The following is a 17,675-nucleotide window of genomic DNA, read 5'->3' as shown; positions in this document are numbered from 1 at the left end:
TATCCCCACTAGCTCCTTAACTCACATTCCCAAAGAAAGCGTTGTTTGTATCGCTCTAGAGGAAGTAAGGGGGGCTCTGATCTTTACAGCCGGTTTGCGCTGCGCGCAATCACAGCTCCAGGACCAGCGGTGGAGTCGGTGCGTTTTGGCAGAAGGCATCCAGCTTCTTCATCTCTCGGTTCTGACAGCAGTCAGTGCTCTCCTCAGTGCCCCCAAGCTACCGGTTCTTACTTGCGGAACCCCTCGCAATGATACCAATGTAATCCACCCTGTTCATTTTTCTTTTTGTTTCACACTTTACTTACTGCAAAGCGAGCGCAGAGGACAAGACAACGCGGGAAATACTCCTCATCTGCAAGTTTTCGAGTGTGAGCCACACTGGAGGGGAGGAAGCGATGGCAGCTCCGGTGAAAGCAACCCTGGCTCTCTTGGTTCTCACCGTGGCAAGTGAGTAATCATTTCAAATCCTCTTAGAACGGGACGAGGGACTAATACTTAATTGAACTTTAATCTCTGGCTTGGGTTGGCCATTGGAAAACTGCACACTCTCTTAGAGCCACATGCATGCCAGTTAATAGGTCTGATAAGTAATGTATTTTATTGCCAGAAAACACCACATTAACGCTCTGATAAGCGTTATGCTTTCTTGAAGGGATAATTTCTTGGAAAATGTTTAAGCCACACTTTTACCTCACAAACATAGGTGGTACTGGAAAGCAGGCCAGTGGGAATAAGTAGCGGCTTTTCCACGCACCAGACACTTAAGCACGTGATTTTTCTGCACTCCTCAATTAACACGCTCCCCTTTACGCAGCAAACCCACGGAGTGATAATCACATTTACGTTTTAAGGGCAAGGGTGTGAAATGTGAGTAAGGAGCATTCATTTTACACTGCTTTCAATTTGGTCCAAGCCTATGTTTAGTCATATTTAAATAATTTAAATAACAAATTTGGCACCATGCTTTGCACATGACTCATTAAGCAGCTGGCTATGTGGTTGTAAGTGCGGATATAAGCATTGCTTTTGATCTACATGAAATCTCATGATAATGTTCTTGGGCCATTTGCTGTGCTTCTTTGCCTATAAGTGCACCAAGACACTTTGATAACAGTAGCAGACATTTAAATGGAGTGTTTACTTTAACTTGAATCACACCTATCAGATGATCTTCTGTAGCACCCCCCCCCCCCCCCCCCCCAGTCAAATAAAGTAACTTATGAGAAACTATGAGATCCTTCCTGATCCTAAATCAGGAAGGGGGAATCTATTCTGGAGCTGTCAGTGGTGCTGAAATTGGATCAATGCGCAGCACTAAACAGGGCAAAGCCCAGTACCCATTGTGTTTGCGTCTCCATATTAATGACTAGCTAGAGAGAAAAGAGTGTTTTAAATTAAGGAAAACTGCTTTGTAAAACCACTTAATTGCTCATTAGTTTGAGATAAGTGCTATCTAACTGTACAAGTGAACATTGTTACAACTACTTCAGTGTAATTAAATTTAATGATTGGGGATTTAATCCCCCCCCCAACAGTGGAGTGTATTTTTACTGGAAGAAGGGCATTATATATGCAGATAATATACAGTATGAATTAATATGAGGGACTATCTTTTATTAGCTGCTGTAGTAATTAAAAACAGCAAGACTAAAGACCAAGGAAGTTAAAAACAACAAAAGCTACTTTAATTTTTTCAATAATTGGTAAGTCAGCTAAAAATTGGGGCAGCGTCAGCCAGGTGTATTCATATCATTTAAAAAAGTACAAATGTGAAGTTTTCTGTGAGTCATTCGCTGTCACCTGTGCTCTATCTGCAGCTGATTCATTGTACGACCCTGTCACTTCTACCAAACTTTCTCCTGGCTGCGACCAGGAGAAAGATGAAATCCATTCAGCCACTCTGCTGGGATGCATTTGCTTTATGTCTTATTGTGTTGGCTTCTCTACAATTCTCACTCTGTGTCCCATCCCCTCTCTGTTCCTGTACACCATCATTTCTGTCTTAGTCTATATTTTTGCACTTATGTTTCCTATGCTGCAACTTATCTGACATTTTCAGTGCTGCATCACACATTTCCCTGCCTCCTGTGTTCTCTATCTCTCTCAAGAACCTATGACATGTTTTGCTCATTGCATGCTTGGAAGACTTGCTCACACACTATCCACATTTAACATGTTGCATGAAACCATCCCCATGCCCTGCCTGTGCTTCTCCGTAGCTCATGCGTGATGTATTATATGTGGGTGGGCAGGAACATGCAGCTCCTAGTTTTGTTTTGAAGTTTCTCATGAATTTAAAACTGGTTTCTCATAACTGCAGATGTATATCTCACCAACAGGGGCCAGCATCAGTGAGTCAACACTTCATAGTAAACTATTAGTCATTGTGTTGGAACACTTTTTTGGATGCTGTTCTTTGAAGGAGAGGTGCCGCCAGATGAGGAGAAGTATCAAAGTGCGTTGCAAAGCAAAAAAAGCTGCAAACCTAAAAACGGCTTTGTGTAAAGGTGATACGAGCCTGCTGAGAGCAAAAGAAAGACACTTTTACTGCACCAATGGTCTCTCTTATATCCTAAACTTGCACATGTTCCTGACATGCTGTGAACAAAAGAGCAAAGCAGGACAGAAAAATATGAGGGAGAGATTGTGACAGATAAAAAAATAAAAATAAAAAAATCATTGTAGTAAGAGAATTTGTTTTATCCTCACAGACAGAAGGGCTGTCTGGATGAGGAAAGGTTTGGGGCAAAACAACCAAAAGAAATCCCACGAGGGTCTAAAAACACAAAAATCTCTCAGGCAGTAGATTTGCTATGTATAGTATGAAATGTCTTGTTGGAACTTGTGAGAATCTGTGGATGCATATGCACGTAGGACTGTATTTTATAACATGACCGACTTGGGCGGTATCCTGAGTAAAACCAAAGGCAGCTGACGCCTAAATTGTTTTGGCCTCCGAAAGGCTACCACAGATGGTAATACGCTGAATAATTCACTAGCCTGAAAAGAAACCTACAGGATGTAGAATTGTTGTTTTTGCCCCCCCAGCCCCCCCACCCCCTAGTCTTGACTGGTGACACAACCTATCTGTCCATCTGCATCACTCAAACTCAGCGGCATGCCTGAAAGCTTTTTTTGTTTGTTTTTTTTAATTATCCTGATGTTGTGATGGAAATGGTGTTGATTTTATGTGAATAAGAAAGACTTGAAGAATAATCTCTGATTGTGTCTGAGTCTCTGTGCAAGTAAGATGATGGCATTTTTATTTTAGCGGCAATGAATTATTGAGGTGTGGAGAGTGCAGTGAGGCAGACAGGAGTGTGTATGTGAGTGTGTGCGCATACATGTGTGATGAGACCTGCTGGTAGACTCCCTCCCGCTCCATCTCTACTTAAGGCATATCCACATCTTATTTTAGCATCATCTACCATTTTAGCCGTTACTGTCAAACCCACCATGCCATACCATCTATACTGCATCCTTTCACCATTTTCAATCCCTTTCAGTCACATGAAGCCAATTGTCTTTCCTGGTTTATTAATGTTTTGTACTGGATTTATTTTTATACCCCCCCCCCCACACACACACACACATTTTTAAGCCAATATGACGTTTCTTATTTCTCTCAGGCAGAAATCAGGGAGCAGCCAAGGAAAAGCTGAAGAAACTACAGAAGAAATCACACTGCAGGGCCAAACTGCTATAAAGCTGTGTATTTAAATTATAAATCACATCTATTTAATTACTTCACAGCATGTATTCAGTTGAAGTTTTTTTTGCATTTCTCTTTTTGTTTAGTGCATAGATGCATTTGAATTTTGTCTATAGCCACTGACATCTTAATTTAATGCTCTAAATGGCTTTTTGGGTCTTACTGATTGTTCTCTGTGACAAAAAGATTCCTCATTGAAATGTTTAACGAGACAGAGAGGGCAATGAGAATGACTTTGGTCACAATAACAATAAAATCTTAGATTTCAAGGGAACTGTAAAAGCTGCAGACTGAAATACTTTAGTGACACAAATACTGTATGTCTTTTATAATTTGAGAACAATTATGGGACATGGTTAGATGATTGGACTGAGGACCTAAATGCAGGACATTGCAGAGTGAATCAGTCAGCCTTTATTGTGGCTTAATTCTTCATTGCGTAGATTCACCAAGGTACTGGAAACATTCCTTAGAGATTTTGGTCCATATTGACATGGTGGCATCACACAGCTGCTGCAGATTTGTCAGCTGCACATCCATGATGGGAATCTTCTGTTCCATCTAATCCAGTGGTTCTCAAATCCAGGCCTCGTGGCCCGGTGTCCTGCAGGTTTTAGATGTGTCCCTGATCCAAAACACCTGAATCAAATGGCTGAATTACCTCCTCAGTATGCAGTCAAATTCTCCAGAGTCCCGCTAATGACTTCTATATGTGATTCAGGTGTGTTGAAGCAGAGACACATCTAAAACCTGCAGGACACGGGGCCATGAGGCCTGGATTTGAGAACCACTGATCTAATCCCAGAACTGCTCTGTTAGACTGAGATGTGGTGACGGTGGAGCCCATTTGAGTACATTAAAGTCATGTGTTGTGTTTTCTGAGATGCTCTTCTGTATACCTTGACTGTAACAAGTGGTTATTTGCATTATCGGTTTCTGAAATGCTCAGACCAAACTGGCTGACAGCAACAAACACGCTGCATTCAAAGTCACGTAAATCACCTTTCTTCCCCCATTCTCACGCTTAAGCATCTTAGATATCCATGATGCCTCTGAAACTTTGAACTTATACAGGATTGTGGTCTAAGATCTGAGCATCAGAAGACTCTATTCAGCTGTTTTATAGGGTAAAAGACAGTAAAGGCATCATCTTAGTAAAGTAAGCTTAATGTGTAAAACCAGTTGATTTTAATTAGAAGTAGAAGCTGGCATCATCTGGCAGTTTGTTGCATGTCAACAATGAATTGTTGTCAGGCTTTAATCCCATTAACAGAAAACTCATGAATCCCTGTCATTATTCATTGAAAAAATATAGCAATATCCTATTTAATATTATCTGATGATTATACTAATCTGGGAATTGTTTTGTCTCATGCTCTGATGTTCCTATTGTTTATTGTTGTGTCTCTATTGTCCTCTTCTCCAGGCATCAGTCTCCTCTCTGTCTAGTCCTGACAGACACAGCTTTTTGTCTCTGAGGACTTTTACCTTCAGGGTTTCTTGTCATAGTTGCTCAGACACTGGACACTTTTCCTGTCTCCTGTTCAGATGGAGACTCACTGGAGGTTAATGTAAAGTGACCAAGTGTAGAGTATCCCTCTTCTTCCATCACCTGCCTTTAAAGCTCAGTGCATCTCATTTTCAGTTTGATTTTGACATGTTTCAAAACACTGTTTTCTTGAACGTATCTTGATAAGACAGTCGAATGCATGGCTACAAACCTGTGCAAGTGAAGTGCCAGAACAGTGTGCTATTTTAAGTTGATGCAAACACTGAAATTCACCTGTCCTAAACCATTATTGGGATAGAATATGGTGAGAAAATGGACTTCACTGCTAAAGCTGTTTAGATATACTGTGTATCAAACAGCAATTTGTTTATTGACTGCCTTCTTAGAAGCAAAAGATCACCTCCAGCTTTAGTTGGTTGCTTTGACCTGGCAAAGGCAGATCACAATTCAAACTCTTTGTGTTTGGCAAAGTCAAAGATGACTCATCTAAATAGACAACACTGCATAAGAGAGGACTGGCAACATTACCCTTCACTAAGACACTGACACAAACCCCATTTACTTTTTGGTTCTCTGGTATTTTGTTTATCCTCTTAAGATAACTAATAATGGGATTAGAACTCAGCATAAGTAACATGTACTATGTAACATGCTTTTTGAAGCAGGAAGTTTAGGTTGCTTTGGGCTGAGATTTGCACAGTATTAATGCAATCCACTTCTTCTATTTATTTATTTTTTTTGTTTTTTTGCACATCATCCTTCATTATACATTGTCCTGTAGGCAGAAAATTCATAGCCATCAGTCATGTCAAGCAAAGTTTATTTATGAAGCACACACACACACAGACACAAAAAGCTGCCACAAAAGCCTCCCAGACCCCAAACAACATAAAAACACACAAGGCTAAACATAGCAGAAACTGGAAGGAACAGCTTGAAGACAAAACAGGAGGACAGAGAAGACATTTAAATGAAAATACTGTATATGTGATAAACCTGATGAAATTAGGGCAGCACAGTGGTGTGGTGGTTAGCACTGTTGCCTCACAGCTAGAAGCTTTGGGTTCGAATCCATCTTGGCCTGGGACTTTTTGTGTGGAGTTTGCATGTTCTCCCCATATTTGTGTGGGTTTTCTCCCGGTACTCCAGTGGGCTTACGTTAATTGGTGATTCTAAATTGCCCATAGGTGTGAATGGTTGTCCGTCTCTCTGTGTTGGCTGGTGACCTGTACAGGTTGTACCCTGCCTCTTGCCCTACAATAGCTGGATAGGCTCCACCCCCCCCACGACCCTGAACAGGATAAGCAGAAGAGAATGGATGGTGATAAAGCTGTAATATATAACGTATTTGACAACTTTCAATTTCTTTGTGGTTTATTGCACTTTTTCACAATTTCTTTACCTACTATGGATTTATTACACACATATTATCAAAATTTGATTATAAAGCTTGTTTTGATGTAAGTTGAAAGCAAGTTGAAAGTCTCCAAAAAATTGCACTAAAGCATGTAAAAATGTAAAGATAAGCTCTGGTGGACTTGTTTTGTGGTAGATCATAAACATGGAAGGTACACTTCCTTTTCTTCCACTTTAAAAAGTACCAAAGTCTGGCAATGTCTCTATTCTAAAGCACTCGCTCACATGAAACTCTTTGTTCCATTCAGACATTGTTCTGTGGAGATTACATGGGTAGCATGTGGTGACACTCCCTCTGTTTATTGTCATATGTATTACACTTGCACTTAAAATGAAATAGACACTAAGTAATATGATGAACTGCCTGGGTTCATCATATTGCCTGGCCGTGCTGTTGGCAGGTGCAGAACATGTGTGCGTTTGTGTGTTTATGTGTGTTGGATTGTCACTAAATATGGTTACAGGTGACCTGTTTGTGAGACATGAATACTCCTACCATGGCGCGAGCGCACGTGCGCGCGCACACACACACACACACACACACACACACACACACACACACACACACACACACACACACACACACACACAAATATATATACACACATTACTCCCATTGCTCTCATTACACACCCATTAAATCTGTGAATGTGCGGCATGCTGCATCACTGCAGCACATAATTGTTGAGACCTCACAACACGAGATTTAAACATCGCTTCACCAGTTAGAGCTCCGGGCATCTGTGTGCGTTTTTGCGTGCTTCTGTTATTGTGTTAAATTCAAGGGCTCCAGTTAACCATACCTAGTAATTTAAGCCACACAGTACCCAAAATGAGGAGCACTCAGTGCCTAATGTAAGCCTTGATCTGACTGGTTCATCTCAACAACCACTCCACCGAAATGATGAAATCAGGCTTATTTTTGACAGTTTTGACAGGGCAGCCAACAGAATGAGATTGCATAATAGCCAGAGGACGTTTCGCTCGGTGAAACAGAATAAACTGGAGTCGCTCCCATTAGGTTCTCACAGTATGTCGAAAAAATATGGGCTATGGTGTGATTTTATGCTAAGTAATAAAATTTGTCTTTTACACTAATAAAATTGCAGCTAATTTATTGTGAGCAAGTGAAACAGGGTTGCATACAAATTCAGCAATCTGCTAGAGTAAAAACTACTGATTTAAATTTTTTCTGTTTTTTTCCCCCCTTCACGGTCATCTGTTTGTACAACGCTGGACTGCTTCTAGTGCTGCTGCTTTTGCAGCCTGTTCTGACCAATTGCATAGAGTTACACTTAAATAAATATTAAAACATAAATATGGCAGTATGTCATTAGGTAGTGTTCAACTAGTGAAGACTAAAAATGTATTTTTTTTTAACATGCATTTGATAGTACACAATTTGGGTTATAATCAGTTGTTAAATCATATGTAGCTTATTTTCAGCTCTTTTCTGTGTGTGTGTGTGTGTGTGTGTGTGTGTGCGTGCGTGTGTGCAGCTGTCCTGTGTGCGGAGGTGGAGGAACGTTTGGTGAATCACCTGTTGTCACCGGAGCGCTACAACAAACTCATTAGGCCAGCTGTCAACACCAGCCAGCAGGTCACCATTTACATCCAGGTGTCTCTAGCCCAGCTGATCAATGTGGTAAGAAAACACACACACAAATCCAAAACTGCACATGCCATAATCATGGAGTCATACCTTACTAATTTCAAATGATTGGGGAACACTGTTATTGCTAATAAGAGCAGTCAGTGCAGCCACTGCTTAAAGACTTCGGCCATGTCTGTGTTTCAGAATGAGAGGGAGCAGATCATGACCACCAACTGTTGGCTCACTCAGGTTTGTGTTAAAACATCTTGTTCATTATTTGTTTATTTTCTGAGAATCAGGTCAATTTAAAGAATTGACCAATGTGGTTGAATATCACTACATGAACTGCTACACTTATAAATGGCCTTTGAATGTAATTTTATGTGTTGTATTTGATTTCATGTTGTTACTGATAGATAATCTCTTTTTGTATGTACAGTTGTGGTCAGTTTATATACACTCATCATAGGTATGAATGTCAGGGTAATTTGAGGCTTTTCTTGGAACTGTTTTTTTTTTTCAGGGTGAAATGATTGTACAGCATACACTCCCCTCCAAAAGTATCAGAACAGTGAGGTCATTCCCTTTATTTTTGCTGTGTGATATTAAAAAATGCATATGAGACAAAAGATCAACATCCATTTTTCTTGTTCTTCATGTGACTGACAGGTGGGTTTTGCTTCCCAGGTGTGTCCTGTTACATTTATTATTCAAACAATAAATAGTGCTGAATATCTACATTCAGTTTCAGATTTGAGTTTTGCCTGTACAGACTGTGCAGTTCTGGTTAGAGAACATGAAAACCAGAGAGCTATCTGTTGGTGAAAAACAAGAAATTGTGAAGCTGGGAGAAGATGGAAAATCAACCAGAGCCATTGCAAAAACATTGGCCATAGCCAGTACAACCGTTTGGAAGGTCCTGAAGAAGTAAGTCATCACAAGAAAGTCCACAATCAGTGCCTTTGTTTTGCTGATGTTCAGCAGGAGGTGGATCTCCCGGCACCAGTCCTCCAGGTGGGGGACCTCCCTCCTGTAGTCTCTTCATTGTGGGAGATTAGTCCCACAACAGCTGAGTCATCAGCAAACTTTATGATATTGGACTCTGATGTGGCCTCGCAGTCATGGGTGTCCAGCGAGTACAGCAGAGGACTGAGCACACAACCCTGGGGGGTGTTGAGGTTGGGGGGGGATGAGGTGAGGTGACTGTTGTCTGTGCTTACTTGCCAAATGACAGTTCAGAGTACCCAGCCTTCCTGGAGTCACTGGGTGAGGTGCTTGAGATTGCGCAATCTGGTGACTCTATTGTTCTACTGGGAGACTTCAGTGCTCACGTGGGCAATGACACTGAGACCTGGAGGGGCGTGATTAGGAGGAACAGCCTGCCTAATCTGAACCTGAGTGGTGTTTTGTTATTGAACTTCTGCGCAAACCACAGTTTGTCTTTGGGTCCCCCCGGACGAGCTGGAGGAGATGGCTGGGGAGAGGGAAGTCTGGGCTTCTTTGCTCAGGCTGCTGCTACTGTGACCCCATGGCTCCGGATAAGTGGAAGAAAATCAATGGACGGATGGATATATAATTTTGATCCTGTGCAGATTAGAGAAAATCCAAAATAAATTCAAACTTGTGCACCCCATTCTTGTTTTTTTAAAGTCATTAAAATCTGCTGTACAATCATTTCACCCCAGAAAAAGAGCAAGTCAAAGAAATCATAAAAGCCCCAAATTACAATGACATCTACGCTCATGATGAGTATTTGTAAACTTCTAAGTACAATTGTATGTGACTGTTAATTTTAAATATTTTCTTATATGTTTGTATTTGCTTGTGTGCCCTTCTACACCAGGGCTGGAATGACTACAGATTAATGTGGGATCCTGAAGAGTACGAGGGAATCAAGAAAATCCGACTCCCGTCACAACACATCTGGCTGCCTGACATTGTCCTTTACAACAAGTATGTCCTCTTTGTGACAGACACAATGAGTGTGTGAGTGTGTGTGTGTGTGTGTGTGTGTGTGTGTGTGTGTGTGTAAAACTAAGTGATGAAACTAGGGACAGACTGAAAGATTGAGCAACTTCAGTTTACTAGCTGCAAAAGCCCCATTTTGCTAAAAGGTTTCTCATTCTATCCTCTTACTCTCTCTATCCTCCTAGCTCCTTTTTTATCCCACTTGTCACTTCTTTTAGTTTAATAAATATTGAATAATAACCCAACAATATTTTGTTGACATTGTGTCGAGTGTCTGCAGACAATTACATAATCAGGAAAGATCTTTTAAGGTTTGAGAGCTTTTAAGGTGTGAGATCTCTCTGTGCTCAGTCAGAGCACAGAGAGATTATGGGTTAAAAATTTTTATCTTTTAAGTGTTAATCCAGAAGGTCACCAGTTTTGGTGCACTTGAATAATACTATGTTTAATCATTATGCACTGTTCCATTTGAGGTAAAACTTGCAGTACATAATACACATTGCTTCATTTGAGCAGAGTATACACTATATAATAAATATTTACCTTTCAGTTTCAGCTTGCAGTAATTTGGAAGCCAAAATTAGGCTTCCACTGAACATTAACAATTTAGCTATGGAGGAAAATCACAGAAAAGTACACAGTCCCACGACTGCTGTGCTGATAGAAACACAGAAATTCAAACTTTCCAACATAGTTACACTGGAGTACAGGACACCCTTATACATTATTGATTGTTTTGTACAGCAGGCACAGATATGCAAATCATGATGTGAGAATATTTTGACATATGTGGAAATTATCTTGCTGCTCTGTAAAATGGCTGCAGGGAAAAATCAATACATCAGAATCTCAATGCTGTAAAAAGTCTTGGAGAAATAAGTTGTGCTGCCCTTAATCCCTGGAGAATCAACTAACAGATGCAAAGGCCTGTGGATGTCACGTCTGTCACCCATATAGGTCAGCAGATGGGTCTCCTCTCCATCTGCTAGTTTCTTGAGAAACACTAACTGTTGATTTTCCCCATTAAAATGAATTGAATGTTCTTTCTCTGTTGTGCCAGAGAACAAAAGCATCATAAATAAAAGCAGTTAGAGTTTTTAAATTTCATTTAGTGCTCAGTTCAGATAAATAATTATAGTGTGTGATTTTAACGTGGATGCTGAAAATGACAGCCTCAGTACTGCATTTAATCTATTATTAGACTCAAATGGCTTCTCTCAAAATGTAAATGAGCCCACCCACCACTTTCATCACACTCTGGATCATGTTCTAACATATGGCATAGAAACTGAACATTTAACAGTATTCCCTGAGAACCCTCTTTTGTCTGATCATTTCTTAATAACATTTACATTTACACAACAGTAGGGAATAAATGTCATTACAGTAGATGCCTTTCTGAAAGTTCTGTAACTAAGTTTATAGATACAATTCCTCCACTCAATGCCATGTGCCAACACAGTACAGAGCCGATATGGGGCTTTTCTGTTCAGAGTCTGCAAGTGCTCCCTGGGCTGGTACGGGTTTTCTCCAAGTACTCCAGCTCCCTTCAACAATCCAGAAACCTGCATGTTGGGCTAATTGGAGATTTGAAGTGGCAATAGTTGTTAGTGTGAGTTTGAATGCTTGTTTGCCTCTCTGCAATAGCTGTCATAGGGTGAGAGGCCTTGAGAGGTGGGACAGCCTCTAGCTGCCTTTAACCCTGAGTTGGATAAGAGAAAGAAATAGATGTTTTATGTATTACTTGTTAAAAATGTATGGACTCTCTGTAGAAAGTAATTAGTTAAAATACTTTGTACATCTTTATCTTATCTTACATGTGCCCACATCAATTCCAGTCCTAACTAGGAGGGCCTACATAAGATCTATCTTCAGCACAAACTGGAGTAAGGCGGTTGATATGATTATGTTTTTTTCTACCTGCCCCATGTACAAATAATTTGGGAACTTATGTAACACAAGTAAGATAATTCTTTGATTACTCAGTAATTTTATAACTGAATTTAGGGGTAGTTGCTGAAAAAAAGGTAACATAAGAGTGAAAATTTTGTCTGCCTCTTTGGGCTGCAAGAGTAATTACACAAACACTGTTAATGTGTGCTAAAGATGAAGAAAAGCCACACCATTGGTGATCTGTTTGTATTTGCTGTTGATGTTTTAATTTATTAGACTGAAATCTTTCCTTTGAATGTTGAGTTTCTTTTTTGTCTGCAGCATCAGAAACTTTTTGTGTACTTTCTATGTTTTTCAGTAGGCTGTCGCCTACTCCATCTCAGTCACAAACCAGTCATTGATGGTAAACTAGTAACTGTAGTAACTGAATGCCACCCCTCACACAAATTTAAAATGCTGGTATTCGACAAACTTCAGAGGGATTTACTTGTGTCAAGCTTTGACCACACACATGTTCTAAAATGTGCCACTGAAGTTGCCATACCACCACAATCTGATCAGCTGTCCACTGAGCATTTGGGGTTTGGAAACCTGTTCAAGTGCATCTCAGTGGTGGTAATGAGGGAAGAACAAGATGCTGCTTTTTTACTCTCCCTGCCCAGATTTATCCAAGTTTCACCTAAACTTAGATCAATAGATCGATAGATAGATAGATCTATCTATCTATCGATCTATTGATCTTTCTCTTTCTTTCTCCTCTTCTTCTTCATCCTTTTATGGGTCTCCACAGTGGACCATCTGCCTCCAAATCATCTGAACTTTTATAATGGTCCAAAGCAGAGCAAGCTCTTGTGTCACCATAAAATATCCCAACAGCTGCACTGGAACTTTGAATCATGATTTTCATCATGATCACTGTGTTTCATGAATTAAATTTGGCTTTTAAGCAACATGGACAGAAGCCCCCAAAGTACTCAGAAAAAAGGAGTAGAGTAAAAACAGAGAAAAGGTCCTGGACTTGGATGAATGATTGTTTTCTCAGCTTCTGGAACCGTTGAGGTTGACAGAGTCTGACAGGTTCACAGTTGTTTAAACATATAGTTCTTGTGTTTTAATCCCGCACTTTACAGTACCTGCAGGTATTCAACTTTTATGAACCTAGATTGCTGGTCAGCTGAAGGACAATGGACAACTGAAGGGCATAATAGCGTAAGAGACCAGCGAGCAGTGATTATCAATCCTGTTTTGTAACTTCAGGTGCAGAGATGCAGGTTAAGGTCTAAGTTTGGAGACCTGAGGCCACAGCAAGTAGGTGGGGGCTGCTGCATTTTTTATTAGTCTGGATATACACAGCAGCATTAAAGCATTAGAGGCAAGTGTGATGGTTGGATTCCTGACCCACTTTATAATTGATAGGCCACTTATTTATAATGCATCCTCTGCAGGCTTAATGAGATGAAGAAAAAAGTCAGTCTCAGCAGATTTGAGGTGTGAGGGACAGGTGTTGCCTTGATGCCAGCATGTGTCCCAGGCCAAGCTCTTTCCTTGAGATGCTAAATGCATCCTTTGGACTTCAAACTGTTGCACGAGTCACCTCTGCAGACTCATGGAAGTAGTCAGAACTTTTACTCAGCATGCAATCAATGAATTTACTTTAGAATGTGACAAGATATTAATGAGTGACCAACAGCACAGTGGCTCTCATTAAGTAAGGCCGAAGGTGTGAGAGAAATTGTCAATAAGCAGTACAATGAAGCAAAATGTTAGTTAAAACACTATTCATTGTCAGGGTTTAACAAACATTAAAACAGCAGTGCTTCAGGTACTCAGGGGGTTCACTTCAGGAGCAAGTGAGACAATGAAATACGATCCAGTTATCAGAAATAGATCAGTGATACTGAAACATTATCCGATACTGGATTATCAGTCATTACAGCAGCAATCATTTTATGTTATGCTGTAATTATATACAGGTAAAGAAAAAATATTCACCAAGTTCACAAGTGGACTTTTACAGTTCTTTTGGTATGTGCAGAAGAACAACTTTATTAAGCAATTTTGTTTGTTTAAATGTAGCTTCAGAAACTGGTACCACCCTAACCACATTCTTATGTGAAAGCATTTCATAAATAAGAAAATAAATACACTGTACATAGATATATTTGTTAAGAGGGACAAATTCAGGACTTCTTTGAAAACATATTCAAAGTGAGGATCATGTTCTGTTACTTCAAACTGTGTCTGACATAACTCTGTGTTTTGAAAATGAAAAGTTGTCAAAAAGCATGTTATTCTGGATGAAAAGGGCAAAACAGGGGAGTTCAAGTACAGCTGGGGTTTATTTTAGGAATCATTTTGAGCTTTTAGTCAATATTAGCTTGCCAAGGCAATAAAACTACCTGTAAGATTATAGAAAATATGATTCGGATTAGAACATACCCTTTCATAACTTTACCAGACTACCAGAAAGTCTTGAAGGAAAACTTCTTCTCAATGACTTTGAGTGTTGTCTTGCTTTCTGTTGGCATATTTTGTAAGGATGCTTGAAGCACCTCAGCTGGCTCCTTCAAATACAAAGAAGTAGTAATTCTGTGTTTAAATGACTGGGATATAAGCAATCCTTCTGTGAGTGCTTGACTTTACTTCTGTCTTTTCTGCAGTGCTGATGGCACCTATGAAGTCTCCTTTTACTCCAATGCTGTGGTCTCCAATAATGGCGAAGTGGCCTGGCTCCCACCAGCGATCTACAAGTCGGCCTGTAAAATCGAAGTCCGTGATTTCCCCTTTGACCAGCAGAACTGCACTCTCAAATTTCGTTCTTGGACCTATGACCACACAGAGATTGATCTCATCCTCCTCAGTGATTATGCCTCACGTGATGACTTCAAACCCAGTGGTGAGTGGGATATTGTTTCACTGCCTGGACGCAAGAATGAAGACCCTAATGATATCAGATACCTGGATATTACCTATGACTTTATTATCAAGAGAAAACCGCTCTTCTACACCATCAACCTGATCATTCCCTGCATCCTGATCACATCACTGGCTATTCTTGTGTTTTACCTCCCATCAGACTGTGGTGAGAAGATGACTCTTTGTATTTCAGTCCTCCTGGCCCTGACTGTGTTTTTACTCCTTATCTCAAAGATTGTGCCACCTACGTCTCTAGCAGTGCCTCTGATTGGGAAGTACCTAATGTTTACAATGGTGCTGGTCACCTTCTCTATTGTCACCAGCGTTTGTGTGCTCAATGTGCACCATCGGTCACCCAGTACGCACACCATGCCTCCTTGGGTCAAGCGTGTCTTTCTGTATCGGCTTCCCTCTTTCCTCTTCATGCGGAGACCCGGTAGCTCTAACATCCGTGAACGATTCCGGAAAAAGCACCAGAAGCAAAAGTACTCTGACCAGAAGCGGTGTGGAGCAGAGGGTGGAAGTGGAAGTTCCACTGCAATGGCTGATTCCTCCTCATCCTTCTTTGTTAATGAGGAGTCGGCCAAACACTATGGCTGGAGGGTCAGTGACTTGTCAGAGAACACAGAGTTCAGGAAGAGGATGACCTTGAAGAGCAACATTGATGTGGAAGATGCAGTTGATGGAGTACGCTATATTGCTGAGAAGATGAAGAGTGAGGATGATGACGAAGGGGTAGGTGTTTGGAGATGTTTGACCATATTGCACATCGCCATGTGAACTCTTCTGTATACCAAAATATACCATGCTTTATTTATTTAATTTTTAAAATAACCAAATATATGCACATTTTCCTCATGGCTTATTGCCAGATGTTCACATTTTAACATGCCGTAACAATGATACATAAGTACATTACCACAGTGGATTTTAAATCAAACAACAAACAGACTTTTGAGCCTCTGAAAGTGGTAAAATGTATAAAAATGGCTGTTATTCCCAAACAGTTATTGCAGTAAACCACATATTGATTGTTCAATTTAAAATCCACTGCAACTGCGTGCAGAGGCAAAATTACAAAAGTGACATCACTGTCCAAACTTTTATGGCCCTAACTCTACATGTCCATCTGATCCATCATTTTTATCCCTCCTATTTATTTTCTACGAAATTAGCCTTTCAGAATGACATTCTAGTGAACTATTGAAGAAATATAAGACAGAATCTAAAAGAAAATTAGCCAAAGAGTAACCATGTTGGTTTCATTTTGAAATCTGAGAACAGGCACTGACATGAGGTGTTTGTCTAATTAGATGCAGGCAAGTGTCATCTATCTGACACCATCTAATGCAACACCCATCAAGTGTCTAATGTTGGGAGGCTGTCTCACCTTTTGTGTCCAAAAGTGCTCCTTTAGACACATACCATTAGACAGCAAATGTGTTAAACACACAAGCAGGCTAGCACGAAGACATTAAAGTTTACCTGAAAGTGCCAACTATTGGCTTTTTAAGGTCTCAGAAAGATTATTCTGTCAGTATACTGAAAATAAATACATTTGCTATCATAGAAAAGGGCAACAGTCTTTGAATCCTGAAATGTATATTTTTAGGCTGTGCCAGTTATCAGGTGAATTGCATTTGTACTTTATGTTGTCATAAAAACATCATATGATACTGTTTTTTTTTTAAACAAAAGAAGCATGGGAAAATGATGATCACAAATCAACTGTAATAAGTAAAACCATTCAAATAAGTTCAGTTCACTTTTGTTCAGGCTCATGAACACAATAGCAGCATTTAATATGCAACTGTTTTATCTCTCTGCAGATCATTGAAGACTGGAAATATGTGGCGATGGTGATTGACCGTCTTTTCCTGTGGATCTTTGTGTTTGTGTGTGTAGTTGGGACAATGGGCCTCTTCATGCAGCCTCTTTTTCAGAGTTATAACACCCCCATTATTGAGGACATAGAGCATAATTCTGAAACTTGAACCTTCATTGTGACCTGACCCAGAAGTGGCTTTTTATTTCCAGAAGCAGATTTTAACATCATATCATATGGCCGCCTCTCACCACACTCTGACTGGGAAATGACACATTTTAACCTTTCCATTTTCTCCTCCCCGCCCCTGCTCTGCCTTTTAAATCTCCATGTGCCCGCCATCCTCTGGTCCACTCATCTTTCCCTCACACAGGAGCTGTGATATTTTTATTTCAGCGGCTCTGCAACCCCCCAAGCTTTGTAAAAGAAAGAAAGAAAAAAAAAAGTTTAAAAAATGCATTCATAACCCAAACTGTCTGCTATAACATGAGTCACAGTATTTACTACAACAGCTTTTCTAAAAGGCTCGGATGCTGTGTAAAATGTAAAAAAATGTGGTTGCATTCTCAATTCAGTTTAGATTCTGTTGTGGGATGAGAGAGAGCACAAGCCTGGGTGTAGCCTCCCGCATCAGCCGCACTTTCACTAATATCTATATACAGTTGCCTGCAGCACTGCAAAGGCTTGTGTTAGAACTGCCAGATCCTCAGCGTACACTATATTGCCAAAAGTATTTGCTCATCTGCCTTCACACAAATATGAACTTGAGTGACATCCATTCTTAATCCATAGGGTTTAATAGGATGTTGGCCCACCCTTTGCATCTATAAAAGCTGCAACT

The 17,675-nt window shown here is 40.2% G+C and overlaps 1 protein-coding gene across 1 annotated transcript; it reads left to right on the top strand.

Moving 5' to 3' along the window:
* Positions 1-395: 395 nt before the first annotated feature.
* On the top strand, positions 396-17,040 carry LOC115787119 (neuronal acetylcholine receptor subunit beta-2-like). Its single transcript, XM_030739695.1, has 6 exons — positions 396-447; positions 8,138-8,283; positions 8,437-8,481; positions 10,076-10,185; positions 14,754-15,744; positions 16,839-17,040. The coding sequence occupies exons 1-6, from the start codon at positions 396-398 to the stop codon at positions 17,001-17,003; spliced, it is 1,509 nt and encodes a 502-aa protein (XP_030595555.1). The 3' UTR covers positions 17,004-17,040.
* The last annotated feature ends 635 nt before the right edge of the window (positions 17,041-17,675 follow it).

The sequence above is a fragment of the Archocentrus centrarchus genome, chromosome 10 (genome assembly GCF_007364275.1).
Source record: "Archocentrus centrarchus isolate MPI-CPG fArcCen1 chromosome 10, fArcCen1, whole genome shotgun sequence".
Taxonomy (NCBI): Eukaryota; Metazoa; Chordata; class Actinopteri; order Cichliformes; family Cichlidae; genus Archocentrus; species Archocentrus centrarchus.
This window is presented reverse-complemented; position numbering and strand designations above follow the sequence as displayed.

Excerpts from the sequence above, each read along its gene's own strand:
- LOC115787119 (XM_030739695.1), top strand. The coding sequence starts at position 396 with ATGGCAGCTCCGGTGAAAGCAACCCTGGCTCTCTTGGTTCTCACCGTG. Across the intron at positions 8,482-10,075 it reads CCAACTGTTGGCTCACTCAG|GGCTGGAATGACTACAGATT; the intron begins GTTTGTGTTAAA and ends CTTCTACACCAG. Across the intron at positions 10,186-14,753 it reads GACATTGTCCTTTACAACAA|TGCTGATGGCACCTATGAAG; the intron begins GTATGTCCTCTT and ends TCTTTTCTGCAG.